The sequence below is a fragment of the Eleutherodactylus coqui genome, chromosome 9 (assembly GCF_035609145.1).
Source record: "Eleutherodactylus coqui strain aEleCoq1 chromosome 9, aEleCoq1.hap1, whole genome shotgun sequence".
Classification (NCBI taxonomy): Eukaryota; Metazoa; Chordata; class Amphibia; order Anura; family Eleutherodactylidae; genus Eleutherodactylus; species Eleutherodactylus coqui.
Window position 1 is genome coordinate 89,162,190 of NC_089845.1, and position 26,860 is coordinate 89,189,049.

Consider the following 26,860-nt stretch of genomic DNA (forward strand, 5'->3'; position numbering starts at 1 on the left):
TTATCTTTATGCGTGGCCTTTAATTGTAACTTGCCCAGTAAGTGACAGTAGTCTGCATTGATGGTTTGGCCCTTCTGAAGGTAGTCTGTTAATAAAATATCCAGGATATCCCAAAACATGGTGGTTATGACGTTTCTTGCTGATCTCTGTGTCTTGAATTTCTTTGGCTGCGAAGATCCACAGTGCCGTCACAGTGAGGGCTGCTGTTTGGTCTCGGGATCGTAATGTTGTAACCATGTTTCATCAACAGCCACCAGTCGTTCCAAAAATGTAGCACTGGATTCCTCAAAATGCTTCATAATCACCTTGGGAGTGCTCACTCGTGTGAGCTTCTGGTCAACGATCAAACATTTTGGCACCCACTTGGTTGAAAGCTTGTGCATATTCAGTTGTACATGAATTATACCCCTTGGATATCTGCAGTGTCTCAACTATTGTTTACAGTGAGATTCAGCTATTTTCCAAAGCCATATCATGAACACGTTCAACAATTTCTGGTGTTGACGCTAATGGGTCTTCCAGATCTTTCTGTATCTTGGGTGGAAAAATCACCCCATTAAAAGTTGACACACTATTTCTTCACAGTTGAGTATGATGGGCACAGGTCACCCAATGTTTCAGTCATGCACTACTGAATTTCCTTTGTTGTTTTATTCTGCATGAACAGGAACTTCATGATGCCTCGCAGGTCAATGCTGGAGAATTCCACACTTTTCTCTGCCATGCTTCTTTTAGTGATGTGAAAAAAAGAAAAATCAGTGCTATGTTCTTGAAAATTGACAAGTGAGCCTATAAACTAACACTTGGTGCATAGATTTCAGGATGGGGATTGGGCTGAAAACGTTTCAGCCCTCTCATTTAACCCCTTGAGTGGCAGGTTTCCTACCACCCTGTTGTGCCCACCAGGGCAGGTTTTTTAAAATGGTCTAATCATTGAATTTCAACTAGTTTTGCAGTTGCGTCTCAAGAGCCATAACTTTTTCATTTTTCCATTGACATGGCCATATAAGGGCTTGTTTTTTGCGGGACAAGTTGTGATTTTTTAAACAGGGGGGAGGAAAAAAAGAAATGGGGAAAAAAGAAAAAAGGGGCCATGTCATTAAGGGGTTAAATAATGTATTAACTTCCTTCTCTGGGTCATTACGACGCACATGGATACCACATGTGTGATTGTATTTTTGATTTTTTACAAAGTAAAGGGAGACAAGTGTTTTTTTTATTTTTGTAATAATTTTTTTACTTTTTTTTTTTTTAATTTTTAAAAAAAAATTATTTTTTTTTGTCCCTTTAGGGGACTTCCACAGGGACCCATCAGGACCCCTGATCACATTCCCGGGGTCCGATGGTGACAGCCCTTTACATGCTGCAGTGACAGCCCTTTACATGCTGCAGTCACATAGACTGCAGCATGTAAAGGGTTAACACAGCAGAGATCGGAGGTTTTCTCTGATCTCTGCTGTAAGAGCTAGTACCTAGCTGTCCTCTGACAGCTAACAACCAGCTCTCCCTGCCACAGAGACCATCGGCTTGCTTCTGACAAGCCGATGGTCTCTATGGCAACCTGTAAACAAAGCAGGACATTGCCGACATGTCGGCAATATCTTTTGCTGGTTTTTCAAAGCCCTTGCTTTGTTCTCTGTGGGTCTGTGCAGGCAGAGCACACTGTCACAGCTTGTGTCATTGTGCTCTGCAGCTCCCATAGTGATACATAGCCCGGAAATCTTCCGGGCTATGTTGCTATGAGCAGTGGAGCTCCTCACGGAACTTTTCCGGGCGTGCCACTCAAGGGGTTAAGCTTGATTCGAAAAGTTCTTTAGAGCGGGACACACCATCTAAAAAAGAATGGTGTTTCATGAAACTGTCAGAAAGGATTTACTCATCTTCCTACAGCAGTTTACAAGATCCCTTCTGTTTTAGCTCTGGTTGAGTCCATTTACACTAGACCTTGAGGAAGAAGACTGAGGAAAGACCAGCATATTCCAGCCACATTTATGCTTCTCTATACAAACGGCTGCTCCGACCTCACCAGGGGTCTCCAGGCCCAAACTCTGACCATCATAGTTCGGGTCAAAATAACACCCGTCTGTAGTATGGACACATAAATGCTGCCAGAATCCGCAACAAGACGTGACATGTTACTTCTTTTTTCAGGAACGCTATCTTTTCTGCTTGGGGAGAGCAACTAGAAGGTGAGTGAGTGAGGAGACCTTTAAGGCTATTCATGCTCCTCTAGGTAATATGCAAATAAGGGAGATGGAGCAATACTTCTGCAGCGCCACCTATTTGAAGGCAGCATTTCTGCAAGTCAATGTTAGACTCTTTATACAAGCCCTGTAACAATGACTGGGAACTGTCAGAGTCCTTGCTCTGCTCCTCCGGTGCTCTGTTTATTCTGCTTGCATCGGTTATGTGAGTTGTTTACCCATGTAACCGCTGCAGCCAATGGGTGGCCGGTAGAGAAGTCATCAGTGACTGTCTACATTAGAAGTCCACATTTCAGATTTATGGGTCGTCACCAGGCCTAGCCAGGCAATGTCATCTGTTAGATGCTGCAGCGTCAAACTGCCAAAACTGCGGTCTGGCGCTGCGGTGAGTCCATAGTTTTGAGCATGGGGATCCCAGAGCTATATATAAGAAATAACTTGAAAAACTCCTTTAACGTTTCTGAGCAGCGCACACACTGTGAAATGCTTTCTAGGACCGATCCCCTCGCAGTTAGGGCCTATTCACACATATGTATTTGAGCACAAAAAGTTTCCACACACAATACATAGACTATAGAACCCATTGATTTCATATAGTTCATTCACATGTGTGTTTGCGGCCACAAGAAATACGTAACATGCTCTATTTTCCTGCACGAACATAGCAGATATTGAAGTAATTAACGTAATTGCTCATTTCAATGAATGTGAACGTGATTGTGTGTATTTTGTGTGAACACAGTTTACTTATGCAAAAAGTACAGTAAAGCATGCACATGCGTGCGCAAATACATGACGCCCATTCCACAGAACGCAATGCAAGTGTGCATATAAATACATTTACGCTTGTGTGTATCCGGACTTATGATGTCCTACAGAGGCTGCCAGCTATGGAGGAGGCTCTGCTGACCACTCAGTCAGACTTGGGGGACTTTATGAGGAGATATAACTGTGTGGTGACGGGTATACAGCCGCTGGGACAGACGTATGTGAGGAGATATAACTGTGGTGACGGGTATACAGCTGCTGAGACAGACATGATGTGAGGAGATATAACTGTGGTGACGGGAATACAGCTGGTGGGACAGACATGTATGTGAGGAGATATGACTGTGGTGACGGGTATACAGCCGCTGGGACAGACATGATGTGAGGAGATATAACTGTGGTGACGAGTATACAGCTGCTGGGGCAGACATGATGTGAGGAGATATAACTGTGGTGATGGGTATAAAGCTGCTGGGGCAGACATGTATGTGAGGAGATATAACTGTGTGGTGTCGGGTATACAGCTGCTGAGACAGACATGTACGTGAGGAGATATAACTGTGTGGTGACGGGTATACAGCGGCTGGGGCAGACATGATGTGAGGAGATATAACTGTGTGGTGATGGGTATACAGCTGCTGGGGCAGACATGATGTGAGGAGATATAACTGTGGTGACGGGAATACAGCTGGTGGGACAGACATGTATGTGAGGAGATATAACTGTGTGGTGACGAGTATACAGCTGCTGGGACAGACATGTATGTGAGGAGATATAACTGTGTGGTGACGGGTATACAGCTGCTGGGACAGACATGATGTGAGGAGATATAACTGTGGTGACGAGTATACAGCCGCTGGGACAGACATGTATGTGAGGAGATATAACTGTGTGGTGACGAGTATACAGCCGCTGGGACAGACATGTATGTGAGGAAATATAACTGTGGTGACGGGTATACAGCCGCTGGGACAGACATGATGTGAGATATAACTGTGGTGACGGGTATACAGCTGCTGGGACAGACATGATGTGAGATATAACTGTGGTGACGGGTATACAGCTGGTGGGACAGACATGTATGTGAGGAGATATAACTGTGTGGTGACGGGTATACAGCTGCTGGGACAGACATGATGTAAGGAGCTATAACTGTGTGGTGACAGGTATACAGCTGGTGGGACAGACATGTATGTGAGGAGATATAACTGTGTGGTGACGGGTATACAGCCTCGGGGACAGACATGTATGTGAGGAGATATAACTGTGTGGTGATGGGTATACAGCTGCTGGGGCAGACATGATGTGAGGAGATATAACTGTGTGGTGACGGGTATACAGCTGCTGGGGCAGACATGTATGTGAGGAGATATAACTGTGTGGTGACGGGTATACAGCTGCTGGGACAGACATGTATGTGAGGAGATATAACTGTGTGGTGACGGGTATACAGCTGCTGGGGCAGACATGATGTGAGGAGATATAACTGTGTGGTGATGGGTATACAGCTGCTGGGGCAGATATGATGTGAGGCGATACAACTATGGACAGACATGATGTCCCCGTCCTGTGTGCGGCAGGTGATTACCACAGAGGAGGCAGCAGCAGCCCGCCATGACACGGGCCTCCTCTTCCTGCCCCTCCCCCACACGAGCTCCTCCGGCTCTGCCCGCCCTGCCGGGTGTCACACTGCTGTCCTGACTGACGGAGGCGCCGCAGCTCCCGGCACATACGGCTCATCCTGCGCACAATGGCCGAGCAGCAGAGCTCAGGGCAGGGGGAGGCAGAGCGCCTGGACCCCATGGATGACGCCGAGCTGGCTCTGGTGGGCATCAACATGCTGCTTAATAATGGCTTCAGAGAGTCCGATCAGCTGTTCAGGAAATACAGGTGAGGAGCGGCCGGCCGGGGGGAGCGGTGTGCAGGTGTCATCATGATGGGGGCATCACCTGCAGGGGGCAGCAGTGTGCAGGTGTCCTCAGGGCGGGCATCACCTGCAGGCAGTAGCAGTGTGCAGGTGTCCTCGGGGTGGGCATCACCTGCAGGAGGAGTAGTGTGCAGGTGTCCTCGGGGTGGGCATCACCTGCAGGCAGCAGCAGTGTGCAGGTGTCCTCGGGGTGGGCATCACCTGCAGGGGGCAGCAGTGTGCAGGTGTCCTCAGGGCGGGCATCACCCGCAGGAGGAGTAGTGTGCAGGTGTTCTCAGGTTGGGGGGCATCACCCGCAGTGTGCAGGTGTTCTCAGGGCATCACCCGCAGGAGGAGTAGTGTGCAGGTGTCCTCAGGTTGGGGCATCACCTGCAGTGTGCAGGTGTTCTCAGGGCATCACCTGCAGGAGGAGTAGGAGGCTGGGGGTCTTCACATTATCTCCATGGCAATCCTAGTGATGTGGTGCCCATAGGATGCCTCTAGATCGCTGGGTGAGCGCTGTGTGAGGTTGTGTGGCCCTCATGATCCCAGTACAATGGCTGCACCCTCACTGTGGTCCTCAGGATTTGGGGATGATTACGGTGACAGTAATGCAGACTATTGGCGCCAGGCACAGTTGGCGAGGTGATTGCATGTTTGGGCTCCCCGCCAGTCGTTGCGGTTTTGGATTTGTTGTTATCAGGTCGTCAGGAAAAGTTCTTGGGACTTTTATATCTTAGGGTTCCTTCCGGCGGGTCGGAATATTCCACCGAACGCTGCAGATTATTGCGCTGGCAAAATCTGCAGGACAATGCAGATTGCAAGGTGGCATTGGTGGCAGAAGGCTGCCACTTTTAATTCTGCATCAAATAGACGTACGGATTTCGGTGAAGATTTTCCGGCACAGCAGAGTGTTCCGCGGCGCCCTGCCAAGTATTCTGTCCTGGGTGAAAGCGCCTTCAGATGTCTTGCCATCTTATAGCGTGGTGCCATCACTAGTCTCATTGTCAGGATTGTTGGGGGTCCCAGAGCTCAGACCCCACTAATCATAAAGCTCTGTCTTAGCCCTTTAAATGCTGCCCCTCTGCATGTTCGCCGTGTCGCGCCGATGACGTTTGGTGACCAGTTGGCGTTTGTTGGCATGCAGCACATTTGTTGCTGAAATGCCTGCGATTCTCCCATATAAATTAATGACGTTTGCAGACATGAACGCGGTTGTTGCGGACGCACGGGTTTTATTTGCATTCGCAAAAAAATCTGCAACGAACCTGCTGCATGTGAATTCAGTCTGTCAGAGCAGCTGGTACGGGTAACATCTAGAATGACACATGGCCAACGTCAAATCTGATCAGACTGCCAAAAGAGTGGGTCATCACCGTGCCAGTATTTACTATCATCTGGGCTATCATTGTGCCAGTCAAGATGCCAGTATAATTGTGGCCTGTGCAGCAGATGGCAGACTAATATATGGTTGTGTCCGTGCGGGCGTCTTGTAATCACAGCTCCTGCGGTGGTCCTGGTGTGGAGATCGGGGTCTCGTGTGAGAATAGTTGGAGTATTATTGACCAGCACAGTACTTGTACCAAGGGCCGGCGGTTTTGCGTACGCTGAGAAAAGAACTAATTGATTTCAATGGCGTTCGTTCACACATGCACATATTTTCCTACGCATTTCGGTCGCGCCAAAAAAATATAGTAAAAAACGCCAAAGTTTGTGCTAAAACGCTATGCTAATCCGTGCACGAATAAACATGCGCTGGTGGGGAAGGGGGGCTGAGGGTCCTGAGTGCGCAGCAAGCCGCCGCGGATAAACGGAGCCGCGCTCACCTGTCTGCTGTGCCAGCTGCTGTCTGCGTTTTGGACGGCGTCGGGTCACTTGTTTGATCTCATGAATGCTAATTCTTAACGAGGTCCGATGATACTTCAGTGCACGTCACTTTAACCCTTGCTGCGCTGTGTATTAATTCCAAACCACCAGCAGTGGCCTCCAGAGGTTCTGTCTCTGTGCCAGTTGCGAGTTCTCCGCTCACATTTGTACCTGAGCCCAACTACCTTGGTAACGTACTAAGCCGAGCAGCAAGTCGTGTACGTTGCCACGTTGGTACCCGCTGTAGTGACTGGTAAACCCTCTTCATGATGGACAAATAGAACAGACCTAGCCATTATTCAGTAGTGATGGGGAAACCTGCCTGCCACGCGGCTCTGTGCGGATGATGCCACTGGTGCTGTCATCTTTACATGGACTCGGCTGTCAGTGTCCGCTCACAGGACTTGCAGTGAGAACTGTAGGTGGTCTTGTGTCCCGAAGTAGACGTTTGCGTGGAGACCCCCAACTAGTAGCAGGTTGGACCTCCTTTGCCCTTCAGAACCGCAGGACTCTGTAATGTCATTGACCTATACAACTCGCCCACTCCCACAATCAGCGCTGTCACCCGGTGATGTAACCATGCGGCACGAAAATCTGATTCTTTTTCAGAGTCCCGTGCGTGCGCTCTCCTATAGAAGTCTATGGGAGAACCTGCAAACCGGACTCTGAAAAGCATCAGATTTTCATGCCTCGCGCCGGCCTCATCGGATGGATATGACTTAGTCTATGGTGCCGTGGGGACATAACAGGTTCCCTTTAAATGAAGGTACTAGCATGTTCTGAACAGCTGACAGGAAGGGTTCATCACTTTATGCTGCTTGCGCCAAATTTGGACCTTCTCATCAGCATAGTGCAACAAAAAATCTGAGCAGGCGATCTTCTATTACTCAGGGATCCAAGTTTTGCACTTTTCTGCCTTCTGGAGTCTCATGTTCTGCTTTCCTTTGACAGCAATGACACTGCGATTGGTCGTCTTGTACTATAGCCCCTCCGTGCTAAGGAACGACAAGTTGTGGGGTTGGACGTGTTAGGCTGCCTTCACACTTGCGAGAGTGAAAATGCAGAATTATGAAACCCATGATTTTCAGTGGTTTCATTCACTTCTGCAATGTTTTCATGCAATGTTGCGAGATTTGGAAAATCGCTGCCTGCCCTATCTTTCTCCGCTTTGCTTTTTTTAATTGCCCATGTTTCCCTATGGAGCCTCCTTTTTATCGCAACGCATGAGCTGGCGATTTTCATTTAATGCGTTTTTAACTTTAGAAACTGTTATTGACTTTCACGTGAGAAAATGAGCAGATGCAATGGGCGATGCTTTTTCTTGTAAAAAACCGCAAACTCTTGAAAAATTGCCTGTATAAAACTGGTGATTTTGCCCCGATTTTCTCATGTAGTAATCGCGATCACCAGTCTGAAGGAGCCCCTAGTTGGCGCTCCGGCTGGTGTGTTCAGCTGGACTGTGCACCGCCTGTTCATCAGAATGATTCCTGACATCCTCCTTGGAACGCTTTCATCAACCAGTTCTTTACATCCTCAGGATCTCCGTTCGCTGGATGTTTTACTTGATCACAACTTTCCTGTATACTCTCCATAACGTTGTAGGAGAAAGCCCTGCTAGGTTGGCAGTTTTTGAAAATCCTGGCTTCTCCCCCTAGTGTAGCACCAACGATCAGATCTTCTAAGTTGCTAAGATCGCTGGATTTTCCCATTCTAAGGCCTCCTACACATGGCCGAGCGCGATATCGGGCCATGAAACTCATCATTGTGCAGTTTACCCGCAGTTGCGAGGCGTTTTTTCTTTAAACCGCCTCTCATTACTTCAGGTAAAGCCGCGATCCAATTGTTTCCGATGTGAAACCTCGCATCGCACGCCATGCAAGCCATGCAATGTGTTTACCGGCTCCATTGAGAACAATGGGCAATGCCCAAAGATAGGATGTGCTGCAATATATATATTTTTCATTTTTCACGCACCACAATGTGGAAAAACAAATCCTCCATGAATATGATGCCAGTCGAAAGAACGGGGTTCATATTCATGCGTCTCGCAGCACACAAATGTTGCTCGATTTTCTTGACCTCGTTCTTGTCAACTTGCGATTCTGAATGTGAGCGCGATGCGTATTTGCTTAAAAACATGCATCATCCCACAGCTAGGTACTTGCAATTTCCTCCTGCATGAAAAGATCGCTTTGGTAGATTTTAATTGTAAAAATCGCATTGCACTCGCATGCCAACCGATTGGCGTGTGAGTGCAATGTGATTGGGATTTTTATTAATTTTTTTTAGATGCCGCAGGAAATTATGGGGGATTCCTTACGAGAAAAACTTGCTTGTGAATAAACACATTGAAATCAATGTGGTGTTAACAGGCGCAAATTCCGTATATGTCGCTATCGCATGGAACTCGCACGCGAAGCTTCACAGACCCGCACTGTGGAAGAGAAGGGAGACCCCCTTCATAGAGTTTTCTCCTAACGGCATTCGGCGTGCTGGTTAGCACACGCAGGGAAGTATCGTTTGGATGTGAAAATTAGTAATTGTGAAATGAGAAGTGACTGAGCAGATATTAAAGACCAGCAATTAAAGGGCCGGCGCACACAAATCAGAAGAAAATATTTAGAAACTATTAACCCACTAGTCGCTGTAGTTCCTCTTGATACATGTCCTGAAGTCAGCAGCGGGTGGTACATAGAAAGCATTCCTTCTCCTTTTTATTGAGGTAAACCCAGTAATTAAGGAACACCCAGTCTGGTCCACACAATGGGACAGGTTTATAAGTGCTGACATCGGGAGACATTCTGGCCCTCTGTACATCATTAGTTTCAGCAACTTATGAAACTTGTTTATTAGGCACTTTCTTGGATACATCTGCGTGTAAGGGTGTTATTATAAGAGCACTATAGCACTTGCGTATTCCCGACAATTGCTGGGCTGCACCAGCAAGCACAGGTGCAGCCCGCTAATCAGCATTGTTACCCAAGCGTTAACGGCGCTTGTGCAATGGCGTCCTTAGGCCCCCGTGAACACTTGTTAGGTTTCTTCTATACACGCTTTTTTTGGGGGGAAAACTTTTTTTTGTTTTTTTTAGACTGGTATATGTCTTTTTAGTGGTGGTTTTGGTTGGTATATTTTTGCATTCTCACATTTTTTTTTCAATATTTTATTTTTTATTTTTTTTGTCCATTATTTTGGCGATTTAAAAAAAAAAAAAAAATACAAATTTCCAATCGCTCATGAGTATGACCCCCAAATTTCCAATCGCTCATGTGTATGACCCCCAATCTCGCACGTTCAAAGTCAGCCTGAAAGGCAAGTTTCAGACGGCCAAGTGCCATGTCGCGCTTAGGAACGTGCGATGCACCCATGGATGCGATGCGAAGTTTCGCCGGTGGATCACAACTGCACTGAGTGGTGGGAGGAGGGGGTTTTTTTTGTCTAAACAATGGGTGATGCTTTCTGAGGGAATGCCCAAGGAGAGGATATGCTGCAGTTTTAATGCCCAAGGAGAGGATATGCTGCAGTTTTTTTTCTGAGATGCAGAAATAGTCACTCGTGTGTATGACCCCATTCGAAAGAATAGGATTCATGTTTGTGCTTCTCGCAACACACAAATCTGGTGTGACTTTTCTCAGCCATGTGATAGTGGCCAAAAGTGTTGTTAAACCAGCATTATGGCCCATCCAACTGCATTACCGGTATTCTTTACTGCAACAGTAGTGCAATCTGCAGCTCATTAATGGCCATTGAGGGCTTTTCAAAATCTTGTGTCCTTTTGAAGCAGATACTGTTGGCGGCTGCTTAATAACAATATTATAACCGGACACTTTGACGTTGATGTGAATGGAACCTTTTTCATATGGTAAAAATGGCATCAATAATCTGTTGTGGAGTCTTTCTGATATTAGACACGTGTCATGTATGTACGACAGAAGTCAATGGCAGTAAACATCTTTGCAATCCATTACATTAGGTGCGGGTTTAATATATTTCAGCAACGTCCTTATGCAGCTTAGTTCTTGGCATCTCCTGAGGATGCTTTAGGCGGTGGCATGCCACCAGGGTAGGCAGGCCATGCCACTCCTATGGGGCCCACAGGGCAGGGGGTTTGGGGTCGAATGGCCTCACCTTTGTTCTTATCACTCGTCCACCCGCAGATCTCTCACTCACAGTAGTACTGCGCCCATTGGGGTTCCAGATGCCGGGCGCTGGATGCAGAGGAAATACGGACCCCTCCGCATCTCCTGCTCTAGAGTATAGTGGGGAGGAGTTGGGATCTCATCTGAACCCAGCGCCCGCCGGCTCCGTATGATGAGCGAGAGATCTGCTTGTTAAAGTATGACTGCAAGTCCCGAGGTTTTTCAGGGAAGACAAGGCACTGTTATACTAATGGGGGCCACTGTACTACTAATAAGGGCCACTAGGGGCACTGTTTTGCCCCTGGGTGGACACTTATTAAGAAGGGTCACAGAAAGGGCACATATTCAGTGGGAGTACTATTACTATGGGGGGGCATACTGCGAGGAGGGAGTAGCAGCAGGATGGACGGAGTGTACTGCAAGAAGTCTTCAAAGTGGTCCAGGCCTGGATAGAGAAGAAAAACAAAACGGACGACGCCAATCAGAGAAGTAGTCAAGTGTGATCACTGGAGGTACCTGCACTGCAGTAACTATCCCTGCGTAGAGCTAGAATGTAACTATTGGGTGATGGTATTCTTTAGACGTATACCAGAGCCTGCTGGGTAGGGGGCCCAGTTCTGAGTGGTGCTCTGGGGCCCCATGAGTTTTGTGAACCTCCCTGGTTTCACATCTAGGAATCAATTTCGTATTTGCCCGATCTGTGTTAGAGTCCGATTTCTGTGACCCCCGCCAACTGCTAGAGCGAAGTGGCACTGTGCCACCGTATTTCCGTCCACGGTCTTTTCCAGAAGTCATCTGATTGGTCCGTCGTAGTCAGCAGTTTGTCAGGAGTTAACCAGATTGAATTAAGTTTGGATTAAATTGCTGAAGGTGGAAGCTGCAGAGAGAATGTCGCTACACTGTATCCAAGAATGGAGCGCCGGCGGCTAATGTGATACATCGTAAGATACTTATTAAGCTTCTTGACATTGATTTCTGCTTAGAACTGGAGGAACGGTTAACTTCGTCCTGTCGTGGCGCAGAATAAAATCAATAATATTATTATTATTTAGGGCAGCCCGGGAGAATGATTTTATAGTAAATGATGAGTTCACATGATTTCTTGTACTACTCTCCGGCCGTCCTCCGACGCCTCCTCTGTCTTGCGTCCTCCATGTAGAGTTGCCTGGATGGCTGGAGACAATCCACTGTAACCGTAATGTGCGCATACAGAAGCGCATTACGTGCCGGACGCCCCGACGGGTGGCATTATTCTGCGAGTTCTTGTTCTTCCGCCTCCTGAATGCGGCTTCGTGTTGACGGCTGCCTTTGTTTGATGTCTCTATATGATGTGGCTGCAATGTCACTTGTCATGTTGTGTAACATATCGCCTCCCCATATCAATCTGTCCTGTCATCCGCTGGGCCAGAATCAAATACTGCAGAGATCAATGGTATCTTGTCTTTCCGTAGAATTTGAGAACCCGCCTATTAAGCCTAGTGAAGTGGCGGTGCGGTGGTCTGAAAGTAGCTTATAACTTCTTCTATACCTCTCCCCTTTCCTAACCCCCTCAGACAGTATCGATGCAATACTTCTTGCCTTAGGCCGGCTTCACACAAGCATATTCGTATTTGCGTAGGCTGAGCGTTTCTGCGCAATGATTTTGTGTGTGCAATAGTGTATTTTACTGTACCTTTTCCGCAAGGCATGTTCATCTGCACACAACAAACGTGCCAATTAAAATGGCTAATTATGTCCTGGTGTCCTTTTTCAGCGCAATTATGCCGTGTTTCACACCTCTCCTTGCGTATTGCGTGCACATTTGCGCACCCTCCATTGACTTCTATGGGGACCGTTTGGTGTGCCAATACGCAAAAAAACTATTATTATTTTTTTTGTGTGTGTGTGAGAGACCGAAATGCGTGCGCAAAATATGCAAATGTGAATGAACCCATTGAAATCAGTGGGTTTTATTCTCTGTTTTTTTTTTGCGTGCCAATACGCCCATGTGAAGCTGGCCTTGGGTTTCCTTTTAAACATGTCAACTACCATCCGAATGGTCGCTCTATAAAACAAATGTCAGTGACCGTTCTGTGTAGGTACCGCCATTAACAGGGTGACAACGCGAATTCATTCACTAGTCGTTTCATTTCAGCTCACCTGAAAATAGTCGCTGGTTGATTCATTACCATCTGGTTTAAACAGGCAGTGTTTGTCTTTCAGCGACTCGCCAACAACATTGCAGGGAAGTGTGCGCTTGTTTGGCGTACGCCTCCTTCTGAGCGCTGATTGGCTCCTACTTAATGCTCATTTTTTTGCCAAAAACAGATCAATGTGTGCAGGTAACACTCGACTGAATAGTCCCTGAGGGTCTTTGAAAGAACACTCGCTGTTAGTCTCTGGCTGGTTTTCGTCCTCGGAGATGCACTCGTTGCTGCCATCTCTCGCTAGTTTGGCCTTCGGCGGAACACTTGCTGCGGCGTCCTCTCACAAGCAAGAACAGTTCCCTCGAAGACCGCTCGCATGGATTTATGTGCATTCGGTGGACTCGACAATCAATGAGTGTGTTGGGGAGGAGTTGAAATTTCAAATCCAAGCCCGCGACCATAACCCGACGCCCCCTGACTAGTGGTTAAACAATAGTTTGGCCCGTGTAAATGCTCCAAATCATTCTTTTAATGATTGCAAAATTGAACAAGTATCGCTGTGCAAAAGCACACAAACCGTCGTCGGTTCGCTTTAGGGACTATTGTGAGGGATAGTTCAGATGATGGCTGCCCTTAGGAATGCAGCAAGGTAATGGACTAATATGGCCAGGAAAGGCCTGTAATGTGAGGCGGTGGCGGTCTGACTGCTGGGGCGCCTGCAGAGTCCCAGTGCGGATAGAATAGTATCTGCTGCTTTTGTCCACCATTGGTTTTTCTGTAGGCTACATGGCCGGCACGTTGCAGTCAGTGCCATCCATTGGGTTTGTAATGCTTTCCATTAAAATTCTCTAAAAACTGATTGGACATAAAAACCTTGACATGAGTGGGATAGATCTCAACGGGCGTGAAGCCAACTATTACACCTCCGCCCTGATCACCGGTGACGATGCCCGGCCCAGCTGCACTGGACGATCAGCTGACTGGCAGGGCTCCTGTGTGACGGACCCCCATCAATCGACTATTGATGACTGATCCTGAGGATAGCTCATCAATAGTAAATCCCCAGAATACCCCTTTAGGGTGTTCATACATCACTAATTTGCTGAGGATTTTGGTGCAGATCTGCGGCAGATTAGTTTGAATTCAATAGAAGGGGTAAAATCTGCAGCAAACCAGTGATGTGTGAACGCACCCTTAATACTAAACTGCCCCATTATCTTCTAGGCCAGTGTCCATATGGATAATTAAGCCCGAGATCTATAGTGCAGCCTGAGGGGGGGATGCACTGTGCCAGGATTGTCTTGCTGGGGGTCTGTGTTTTCCTGATTGCATCCAAAAAAATTGCGTAATGCAAAATAAAATAACCTTTATCCAAAATGTAAACACATGTACTCATTAAATCACTTAGCTCAAAGACGCTGTTTATGCTACAATAAGACAAACTGTCATTACAGGCCACTTAGAAGGATAAACATAAACCTCCTGACGAGGGCGGCACAGTGTATCAACCGTCCAATGACAGGAACATATAATAAAGTGCATAAGATATCATCAGAAATGAAAAGTCCCAAATGGAATAGAATGAGATGCTATTGGAAAGTAGCAAAAAAGTCCTAAATACCATGCATGCTCTCGGAAGACGACCAATCCAGCTGGACCAACCTCCATCCCCTTGTGTATCGCCATATCACATGCAGCTTCCTCAAGGGGAATGGACGTCCATCAGTACTTGTGTGCTGCTTATAGTTTGGTCCATTTAAAGGGATTGTCCTATTAAGCATTTTGCGGCAATTTTAGATATTAAATGAAAATTCCTTTTAACACAAACGCTTGTAAATGAGCTCACCAGGCTGCACTCCTATTAACCCATACCACTCCACATCAGGAAGGAGTGCGAATGTACTTGGCGCACGCAGAATCAATCCGGACAACTTCAGCACTGCAAACCCAAAAAAACAAAAATGGTGGTAGCAGTATTCATATCCCCAAAAAGGGCGCGCATCCTAAGACGGCCAAAGCTACACGCAGCGCGTATCCGAGTGCATGCCTTCCATCAGAGCAGGAGGACAGCCGCAATATAGAAATTACACCCGCACTTCATGCCGAGTGTTGTGGCAATCCGGATCAAACTATCGCAAAACACCCGAGCACCGGTAATCACATAATATAAAGTGATTGTGATGCAAGATGGTCAGAGGGCGCCATATCAATCAAACTCTCCGAAATATACTGCAAAAGACCAGAAAAATCCATCATACTATGTGTTTTATAAAAATAAGGTATTTGTACAAATGTGAAGTGAGCGCGGGAATCGTTGATAACCAGAGTAGATTTAACAGACATTCAGGGGCGTAACTATAGAGGATGCGGTTGCACCCGGGCCCAGGAGCCTTAGGGGGCCCATAAGGTCTCTCTTCACCATATAGGGAGCCCAGTACTATGAGTAAAGCATTATAGTTGGGGGCCCTGTTACTGGTTTTGCATTGGGGCCTAGGAGCTTCAAGTTACGCCTCTGCATACATTCATACATTAATTGTCTTGGTAAATGTAATTCTATGGTCACACGCTCTCCATCCATAATAGGGCTCTTTCACACAAGCGGTTTTTACCATGTATTACACACGCGGGTGATGTGTGTGTACTGCGCAGTAACAGACTTTACATTACTTTGAGTTGTGCCTCTCACACAGCTCACACAAAAAAGATCGCAGCATGCATATGACGCACGCATGCACCCCAAGTTAGTGTACGGGGATTTTTGGCACGCGGCATTGCCTACTGATGTGTGATCCTGCACAGGAGACAGGCCTGTGGTATGCAGGTAAAAAACCGCTCGTGTGAGAGGGCCTTAGGGCTTTAGGCCAGGCCCACATGAGCATATTCGATTGCGTATTGCGTGCGGTACAATTCGCTGTTACCCTCACACTTGGGTTTTTTCACTGCATATAATACAAGTGTAAAGAACGCAGCATGTTCTATTTTACTGCGTGTTACATGCAGTGTTCTATATGGGTCATACAAAACGCTGCACATACACAATGCGCCATTTATACGCAATGTCACTATGTGACAGCGGGAAATTTAAAAAAACACGTAATTAGGAAGACTACGAATGACAGTATGCGTGAGATACGCTATCAGGCGCAGTCACAATCACTGCCATACGTGGCGATGTGCCGGCTCACGCTGCGTTATACATGCAACCTTTTACCATACACTTGTATGAGCCCGGCCTTAGGAGGGCCAAAGAATGGTGCCACGTCGATCAAACTTGCCCAAAGAGCATGCACATGTGTAATCCTATGTTACAATGCAAACATGTTAGTAAGCAAACAATCCGCCATACTAGATATGTCAGAATTGAATAGTTCTACAAAGCTGTAGAAGAAATGCAAAAGTATAATCAAGAAACGTATGCAGAAACTTCTAATGAAGAATATACGCTACTGTACACAATAAAGAAGCCCTAAAGTCACATTATGTAGGGAGCCCCTTCCAAAGCGCATGCATGATTAAACCTAATACAGTGCCGCCATACTCAAAGATGGCATAACAAAAAAGCCGACAATCCTTCACAATTTTTTTTGTACGTACGTACATTATGTGTGCCGCACATCGCCCTTCAGGCCGCCCGGGGTGCGCTCACATCTTTGTCAGAGACTCAGTTGCAGCTCTGGTGCAAAAATGACAGCCATAATGGCACAGCGTGCTGCACTACTTTGTCCGATTAAAAACACCAGGCGTTCTGACAGAAGCCCGTAATAGTCAGCAGGGACCCCTGGGGGGCTGTTCATGTTCTTTAAGTGCCGTCTCTGACACCTCCGTTATTATAGATGGTTTTCCTCCTATGACAGAGCCAAACAATGGAAATAAGGCGTGCAGATTAACACCGCCCTACTGTGCTAATAAATATAGGCTTGTTCTGGCATTAGCATTGTGTCGGTTGTGCTAGTGATCCGGGGGCCGTGTATAATCTGGGTGCCCGCTGATCCTACTGTAATGTCGTTAGCTGCGTGTGCCGCTGACATCTCACTAATAAGGCAGAAGGGACTGAATAACGAGAGGGGGCGGAACAGAACAAGGGGGTTATTTCTAAGACGTTATCTGCCACCATATTTATAGTATGTGAGTGGGCGGTTATTTTCTGGCAGGTCTTCTTGTCTGACGCTTCTTGGAGTGCGGGTGTCTGTGTAGTAGCTTCCGTGTCTAGTCATTGTTAGTAACACCAGCACCTCTCCATCTGTTACACCGACGGCGTTAGTAATATGTAGTAATAGTCGTATCTGCGACGTCTAGGCAGCTCCGAGGTATTTAGTGGATGTTTGAAGTGACTCTTGGTTGCACGTTGTTATCGCTGTGATGGCTGCTTAAATCAACACTCCGATTTCGGGACAAAATTCTTTCCCTGGGGCTGAGGAGGAGAGGGGTACATATTACCCGAAGTTCTCTGCTGTCCTTCCAATCCACCGTTGTCAGGTCCCATTTCAGTCGTCCAATCTTCCAACTTCCTAATAGTGTAAGTCCAGTTTCACATTTGCGTCAGAACTTTCAGACGGAGGTTCCGCCGCTGATCTGGCTGCAAATGCTGCGCTTTTGACCGCCCATATCGCACCTTGTATCCAAGCTAGAGGCGGTACAACAGGGTACTGGAGCCTCCATGCCCGCCCGTATCACATCTTGTAGCCAAGCTAGAGGCGGTACAACAGGGTACTGGAGCCTACATGACTGTGTGTATTGCAACTTGTATCCAAGCTAGAGGTGGTACAACAGGGTACGAGAGCCTCCATGCCTGCCCGTATCACATCTTGTATTCAAGCTAGAGGCGGTAGAACAGGGTACTATAGCCTCCATGCCCACCCGTATCACATCTTGTATCCAAGCTACAGGCAGTACAACAGGGTACTAGAGCCTCCATGCCCACCCATATCACATCTTGTATCCAAGCTACAGGCGGTACAACAGGGTACTAGAGCCTCCATGCCCGCCTGTATCACATCTTGTATCCAATCTAGAGGCGGTACAACAGGGTACTAGAGCCTCCATGCCTGCCTGTATCACATCTTATATCCAAGCTAGAGGCGGTACAACAGGGTACTAGAGCCTCCATGCCTGCCCGTATCACATCTTATATCCAAGCTAGAGGCGGTACAACAGGGTACTAGAGCCTCCATGCCCGCCTGTATCACATCTTATATCCAAGCTACAGGCGGTACAACAGGGTACTAGAGCCTCCATGCCCGCCCGTATCACATCTTATATCCAAGCTAGAGGCGGTACAACAGGGTACTCTTCAAGGGGTCAGTTTTCCCCAATAAATTCTCCTCTTGCTCTGATATTGTAATCAGCGTTACAATCACACAGATAGATGTGCAGGCTGATCTTCTGCCATATGTACCTGCGTGGGCACAAGTGACATTTTCCTGGCACCCCTCTGTGTGCCCCCTTCCGCTGGCACTTTGCTCTTCGGTACAGATAGTGCAGCGCTTGCTTTATCTGTGCTTAGAGGAGCCGGTGCAGAGTTGTAGCTTTCAGGGAAATAGACTTTAACTTGTATATTGATTCCTGTAACATTTGTCCTATAAATAATTCACAAGTTTCTCTGTATGAATTTGTCAGCTTCTTCTTAAGCCAAGAAAAAATGTCTAAGAATTGTTATTAGTTGTGGCACGGATGCTGGGACATTGGCATTTTGTCGGCTTACTCCTGGCTCCAGAGAATATGAGGCGCCTAATTAGCGGTTTTCAATAGTGAGAGCTTCTCCTTGCACAGATTTTCCTCTCCTGCAACTGAAGGGCTCCATCTTTTACCTCCCAGGACGGAAGAGTGTGTCAATGGGACCATAGAAAATCCTGTGCCCTGGTAAGATGCCCTATCCCTTTAAAGAGTGCTTCATGGCGCTCCACATACGAGTGGCCGGGAAGTTTTAGGGTGTTTTCATGCATAGCAGAACTGATGCGGATTTTCCGCTATGGAAAATCCACAACAAAAACTGTGTCAAAATCCACAACATTGGTGCAAGTTGTGCTGCATGATTTCCTGCGGGTCCACAGCAGACTGCACCCCTTCAGATGAAATGCTAAAATCTGCAGCAAAAACCACGTCAAGATGTGCACCGCATGGTGTGGATCAGCACAAAATCTATAGCACAAAATATGCTGTGGATTTTGGCAGATTGTCACCCAAATACTTTAAGCGTGAACGCACACTTATATCGGTTTGAGACCTTGCTAGTCAATATAAGGCCGAGCTCAAAGGGCATAATGCACTGCATGCTACGCACAGCAAGTATGCAATGACATAGGGTGCTTGCTGCGTGCCACCATCGCCATGCACTATCTTGGCCTGTATGTGTGCACAATACGTGGCAAGACAGAACATGCTTCCTTCTTTTTTTTTTGTGTGCATATTTTGCGCAATATGTATGAGTGACAACATTGGAGCCTATGGCAGATGCATATAGCATATTGCATGCTCAAAATATGCACATATTATACACAATCACCATACTCTCGTGTGAGCCCGGCCTAAGTATAACCTTCTACATGGACCTTTGTCTGGAGTGTGATTGAGTAAGTACGGCCTCTTTAACATAGGTTTTATATCAAGTATTGTCAGCTCCAGGTTCAGGCGTGTTCTTTGGTTGACTCTGCTGGTATCCCTTAAAGATATGCTAATGTCTTCAGCAAGTGCCTGCGTCATATCTTAGGGTACTTATATATGTGGTTCACCCGAGCAAATGATGACACAGTTCGCTCATGTGGTCCGTTTAAACATAAAGATACGTTTTTAACTTTAAAAAAAATAATTTATAGGATCATTTAGTCAATCAGTTCGTTGTACCAGTGAATGAGAACGACTGATCAATACTTAAACCCGAACGACTCCAAAAATTATTTTCATATTTACTTGCAAGGAATGGTAAGTGAACAAATTATCATTCATTGTTCAGTCATTGCCCGTGTTTACACTGAACGATTATCATTCAAACCATGCAACAATTGTTTTGAACGATGATCGTTCCGTGTAAAAGCGCCTTTAGAAAGAGCCACGAGTAACTGCCTGCAGGTATTGGTGTACCTTGACGCCACCGGAAGTTAGGGGTTTGACAGGAGTAACGCCCCCAGCTCCCGATGGGATGAAGCTACAAAGGTCCTACCAGGCAGTGGATTTTTTTTTTTGCCGGTTTACGGTGACGGTTGCAGCAGTTGTGAGCCATACATTATTACCTGTAAATGATGGCAGCATTTACATGTAATTATGTAAGGCTTAGAACATTTACCGTGACGCAAACCCTCCACGGCTGGCAGAAATTTCAGCACTGACTGCAGTGTCTGAGCTCAGTAATGTCCGGCATTTCTGCCATTGCTTGCCACCCACTCGGCTGCCACCTTCACAGCTCTGCTGCTGCCTCAGGGCTCCGTCCCGAGCATAGTCACACAGCTTTGTGCCGCCGGACGCCCGCATGTCTCTTCCGATACCGGCGCTCCCCAGCAAAGGTTTGCCCTTCCTGTTGGCCAGTGTGGGGTGCCACCAAGGAAGCGACTTGCAGGAGTGGATGTGCGGCTGCACCGCTGGCGGACACTGTGTGCCTTTTGAAACGGCAGTCTTCAGTGCCCTTCCAGGACCAGGTGCCGGAGAAGCACTGCAGCCAATCGGGTACAGGGGGTGTCACCCCCTGTGAATCTTGACTCCACCAGCAATCCCTGGTGGCATCAAGATACACTAATACCCCTGCCTGCCTGCATTGATATTATTAAAGTCGTTAAAGCTCTATTATCAAAGATCACTTTTTGTAGGCTTTCTTTTTATTCTTTGGCTCCGACTGAAGGGCCTAAAATTTAAAATCGGAAGTGCTGGACCTGAACGGCGTTGGCAGACCCGATTTACTAAAATTGCGTACGTCTGGATTCTGCTGTGCCCTTCAGTGGTTTTCAGGACAAAGTAACGTATGTAACACTACGCTGTCCAGGATTTTGTCGGAGGTTCTGTCTGGAGCTTCACTCTCAGCTTTCCAACACTGATCAGATCTCCAGGCTTATTCTAAGGACCCGTTCTTAACATTTTCTTAAGCTTGGCTACATTCATACCTTGTTTTGCCTTCCAGTCATAATCCCATCTCTCTCTGCTCTGGTTTCTGAGCAGAGAAACGTAATTACAACTAAAATAAATGGATCCGTTTTTGTGAGTTTTTTTCTGTTTTTCAATGGGTTTAAAAAAAAACAAGCAAAAAAAAACAAACAGAAAGCAAAAGTGAAGCTTTCTGTTTACGTCTGTTACGTTCGGTTTCCGTTTTTTAATGTTTTTAACTGAACAGATAATGCAGTGTGCAGCGTGGACAATGTGTTCAAAATGTGAGCCCCGGTGTAGGAGGGGACAGTGAGTCAGAAAGGGGGCAAACGCCATGAATATTAGTGCATCTTCCAGTAACAGTCTGGATAAACAGATGTCCATCAGCTCTTATCTTTTTGAAGTTTATACAAAATCAGATTTAAAGGGGTTGTCCCGAGGCAGCAAGTGGGTCTGTACACTTCTGCATGGCCATAATAATGCACTTTGTAATGTACATTGTGCATTAATTATGAGCCATGCAGAAGTTATAAAAAGTTTTATACTTACCTGTTCCGTTGCTGGCGTCCTCGTCTCCATGGTGCCGACTAATTTTCGCCCTCCGATGGCCAAATTAGCCGCGCTTGCGCAGTCCGGGTCTTCTGCAGTCTTCTATGGGGCTCCGTGTAGCTCCGTGTAGCTCCGCCCCGTCACGTGCCGATTCCAGCCAATCAGGAGGCTGGAATCGGCAGTGGACCGCACAGAAGAGCTGCGGTCCACGGAGGAAGAGGCCATCTTCAGCGGTGAGTAGAGAAGTCACCGGAGCGCGGGGATTCAGGTAAGCGCTCCGGTGAGCTTTCTTTACCTCCCTGCATCGGGGTTGTCTCGCGCCGAACGGGGGGGGGGGTTGAAAAAAAAAAAAACCCGTTTCGGCGCGGGACAACCCCTTTAAGAGTAATCGCCCCAAGAATTGTCAATCCCAACTCTTGGCGATTACACTAACCTTTCTGCAATAAAAGTTCTTGGTCAGTTCAAAGAGTTTAGAGAATAAAACAAAGGTAATTTAGTGGATGTCAAATCTATAGTCATGTTACCCTTTCATCACAAGCTCCATATAGATTACTACTCTTGAAATGCCAATAAAATCAAAAAGATATCCCCCATGTAAGTGCTTGAGTTGTTCTCAGTTCTGCCAAATTTACTTCTGGGCAGGGCTGTGGAGTTGGTATAAGCCAAACTTCTGACTCCGACTTCACTTCTGGCAAAGGTAACTACAAACAGTTGAACAATATTGACAGAGCTTTTCGTTTGTTTATGCTTTTTGTTCTTTTGTGTTTTTTATTTTTACTTTGAAAAGAAAATTCTCTTTAACCTTTTGATGGCCTATAACTGCATGTTGTACAATGTGCAGGGAGTGTTGGGGGAAGACTCGGGAGGGGAGTCTACTCCTTAGCTGGTAGCTGTCAGCTGCTTCGGACAGCTGCAGTTGGAGGTAGGTCCAATTGTGCCCTTTTAACTTATATGCTTCTGTCAATGCTGACTGCAGGGAGCCCCCACAATGTGATTGTGGGTGCTGATGGGTTCACATGGCAGCCTGGAGCTTTGTGATGGCTTCCAGGTTGCCATGTATTTCAATCTATTAAGCCTTGGCTGTGGCAGGGCTCAATGGGACACCAGAAAACGTACACAAAAAATGCAATACACAAGTATTGCGGTAAATTGTAGAAGTGATCAGAAGATCATAAGTTCTCTATGGGTACTAAGAAGAAAGTAAGTTCAATGTTTTTTTAAACAACTTTTTTCCCAGTATATACATAAAAATATACATTTTTAAAAGTAAACATAATTGTAATTGTTGCATTTGTAAAAGTCTGAACTATCAAACGCTGTCAAAATAAATCCAGTACCTAGGGGTTGTTGTTTACTGTAAAACATTCTGCTACATCTCAGGCAGATATGCGTATGATTTGATGTGGCGTGATTAGATGAACCTGAGCTCTTAGAACTGGTTCCACTCTCTTCCTGTTTGTGTAGAGCGTGTTCACCACTAGTCGGTCTGAGGGCGGTGTATTATTGGATTGTGAGAAGCTGGATGGTCATATTGACAAATTGCCCACCACCTGGGTCGTTCTCACCAGACTTTTGGAAGGTGCTGAGACCAGTGGATGTGGGAGGGCGCATACACAAGGTGACCGGGCTCGGGACGCCCTCAACAGACCACCTAACAGAGAGGATCATCCGATAAGCATGAGCAGCTCTAACTGTTTCGTAGTCGGCCACCCAGAGACAGGCGGCGCCATCGTTAGTGTCTGTCAGAATCATTTCCAGATGCTCAGCTGAAGGTTATTTGGTTTCATAGCGCCTATTATGTGTACTTTTTTTTTTTTTTTTTACATCCACCTACCGCTAGCTCCGCTTGTAGTGGTGTCGTGAATGATTAGACTGGACTCCCGCTGACTGGAATTGGGTATAAGCCAAGCTTCTGTGGGTTGTCTTCGGTGATGAATCCAGCTTTAGTTTGGGCACTGACGACGGCCATGTTTATGTCTGGAGAGCTCGGGGTGAGCGCCTCAATCCTGCCTTTACGGTGGAGTGGCACACTGCCCCACTGCTGGTGTGTTGGTCTGGGGGACATCACATATGACAGTCGGTCAGCCCCAGTGGTGGTACGAAGGACAATGACAGCTCAGCGATGTGTTCAGCACCTCCTAGAACTACATGTGTTCCTCTCATGGCGAGTTTTAAGAGGCAGCAGGATAATGCTCGGCCGCACACACAAGGGGGTCACAAGAATGTCTCCACAACATGGTCACACTTCCGTAGCCTGCCAGATTTCACCGGATTTATTGCCAATAGAACATGTATGAGGTCCTTTGGGATGCCCAGTTTGACAGCCTACAAGTTTGCAAGATCTAGAGGTTCTGTTACAGTAAATGTGGACCGATGTGCTGTAGGATGCAATACAAACCTGTATGCCTCCACGCCCGCCCGTATTACTTATATGAAAGTTGCAATTCGCTTAGGACAATTCCTCCTAGGTGGTACCCCTGTAAACCGTGTTCCGCAAAAGCAAGCCCTTTTATGGCTATGTCAAGAGAAAAATAAAAGGTAATGAATCTTGCAGAGTGGTAGTGAAAAAAATATGAAAAACTGAAAAATGTCAGCTATTTCATGGGTTACTCTTCACTAACAGCTTGTTTTAATCTTCTCACCGGCGCGAAATGAAATCTACTTCTATAGGAATGCCATTGCCTCTCTTTGCATGGACTTTTTACATTACTCCGCGTTGGTATTTGCCTGGCGTGACTGCCAGCTGTCGCCTGACATCTAGTCACCCCCACGGCATTGCCTACATGACGCCGGAAGCATCTACATGCCACACGGAGCTCCTGTGTGGTCACTGCCATTGTTTAATAGAAGGTCAGATAGTATTTTCAGATGCAAGAAGCTCTTATTTTAAGCTCATTAGCGTTAATTACCTGTCTTCTGGACTGCTATAAGCAATAAAAGCTGCTGAGCCGTGTGCTTGGGCACTACAAGTCCTCTTTGACAATTATTGCCGGCATCGGTGCAGTACTATAGTTGATATAATTACACATTGGTCAATAATTGAGAATTTTCTTATTGTCAAATACATTTTTTTTTTTGTGTTAGATTAATGAAAATGTCAAGTGCTCTTTGATACTTTTGATGTAAATTGCGTTTGAGGATTTGGACTGTTAGGCACCGCCACCAGCCATGGCCAGCAGCCATATCACCACCTGCTTCCTCTAGTCGTGGCCAACTGCGTCTTGTTTGTGGCACACATTGCAATGTCCTTCCTGCTACCAGTATCTCCCATAGGGTGTGTGTAGCCACTCCACCTCTTAGAGGGCCAGTGGCTGAACCCAGCTTTTCTGTCCTCCTGCAATCCTAGGGGTATCTGGTTTATTTAAGGCTCCTCCTCCCACTGGAGGGTGTCTAAGCAAGAGATCCTATTAAGGTCTTCCTCTTGCCTATTTGAATCCTGGTTTTGATCTTTGGCTGTCTTGGATTCTGTCTGTCCTGACCCCGGCCTGTTCTCTGACTGCGATTTTGCTTATTTGCCACCTTTCCTGACCCTTTGTCTCTCCTTTTTTTGCAAGAACTCCGCTTGACCTGACCTTGTTATATTGACTATGCCCTCTGGTTCGGTATTATAGTGCCTCTTGCCCATCTGTCTCTCATGCTACTGCTCTAAGACTACTCCAGGAATAATGGCCTGGGGGCCCCTATAGCTAAGGCCGGATCCCACAAGAAGGGGTTAGAGGGGGGAAAACCAGGGGAGTCCCTTGGCACTGCCCTCTGGAGTAGCCCAAAGTCAAACTGGTCCGTGGTACAGAGGTTCAACACCTGCTGTGTGACAATCATAGTATTAGCTACCCCTCAAGTGGAGTTGGTTTACACTAATATGTGCATTTTTATTTTTTTCCTTTTCCAAGGTTGTATTTCAGAAACACACGGGCTACCTGTGCCGCAGCCATATAAGCTAGTCGATATCTGCATAGTAGGCACAAATTAAGTAAAAACTAGTGTAAATAAATAATTGATATAGCGCACATAAAAATAGACAATATATAGTGCAAATTATGCTGAAAAAAGAGTTGCAAGTAGAATAATAGATGTGCTTCCATCTGTTTATTGCCAGTCCTATTGATACTGTGCCATTGTGAAGTAGAGACCTGTTAGTGCGGATGCCATATGCTCACACCGCAGATCAATATAGTCATTTTCCACCACATTTACCATCGTGTCCTTATTTCACCTCGCGTGGATCTAATGAGCAGATACTTAATATCTCTCATAATTTAGATCAGTAATCCACTGGTTCAGCCTCCGTTTTCTTGACATGAGGTATAACTGGCTTCTCTAGCCTGTGGGTACAGCAGGGGGATTCGGATGATGTCCAGTGAGGGCCCTAATGTTATCCCCTTCCTCTCTCCATCCCTTTTTAAGGTTGGACTCACACAGTGCTCTTACAGCGGTTGTTCTGCAATATTTTTGAAGTTATTGCACAGTCTACGTTCACACTGGTTTTGTTTGTTTTTAGTAGTATTTTGTGGCTTTTTTCTTGCAAACACAACATAGTCCTAAGATCAGATGCACAAGGGAGGGGGTCTGATTCTGCATGCGGAAGCAGCCCCTGTGCCCACCCGGCCTCTGTGCATACCTGCTTTTTCTTTCGCCGGCTGTGCAGTGGTTGGTCCGCACGGCTAGCCATCGGGCATGCACAGAAGAGTGGGTTCTTTTTATTTTGAAATCCCAGGTTTTCCCACATCGTCGCTAGGCGATGACGCAGAATCCGCGACCTTTCCGCAATGTCATTGCGGAAGGGCTGTGGATTGGACGGCTTCCATTGACTTCAATAAAAGCTGTCTGTGCGGAATCTGCACAGAAATGGTCCTCCACGAGCGAAAAATCACAATCTATTTCCGCTCGTGTAGAGGAAATCGCGTTTTGCCATAGCATGCTACGGGCAGTTTTTGCTGCGGAATCTGAAGGCGGACGCCCGCTCAGATTCCGCAATGCCATAACGCCCGTGTGCTGGTGGCCTAGCTGTGGCATTTTTTTTTTCCTCCGGTTTTTCTCATTAGCTTCTCTATAGGACTTGAAAAGCGTCAGAATAAAATGCATGTTAAAAAAGCTACCAAAAATACTTAAACACTGAAAAAAGTGTTTGTGAAGCAGCTCTAACGTGGTAATAAAAATATTTTTATGAAAATCATAATGTATCGGCTTTTGAAATGTTCCCAAATCTGAATAAAACAGTTCTTCAAAGGTTTTTGT

At 46.5% G+C, this 26,860-nt stretch overlaps 1 protein-coding gene across 1 annotated transcript in view; it reads left to right on the top strand.

Annotated features, from left to right (window-relative positions):
* Nucleotides 1–4,668: 4,668 nt before the first annotated feature.
* TTC39C (tetratricopeptide repeat domain 39C) overlaps nt 4,669–26,860 on the top strand; it is a 95,241-nt gene continuing 73,049 nt past the window's right edge. The window contains exon 1 of the mRNA XM_066578036.1: nt 4,669–4,862. Within this exon, the coding sequence (XP_066434133.1) occupies nt 4,723–4,862 (140 nt within the window). The 5' untranslated portion in view covers nt 4,669–4,722. The remainder of the gene's footprint in view (nt 4,863–26,860) is intronic.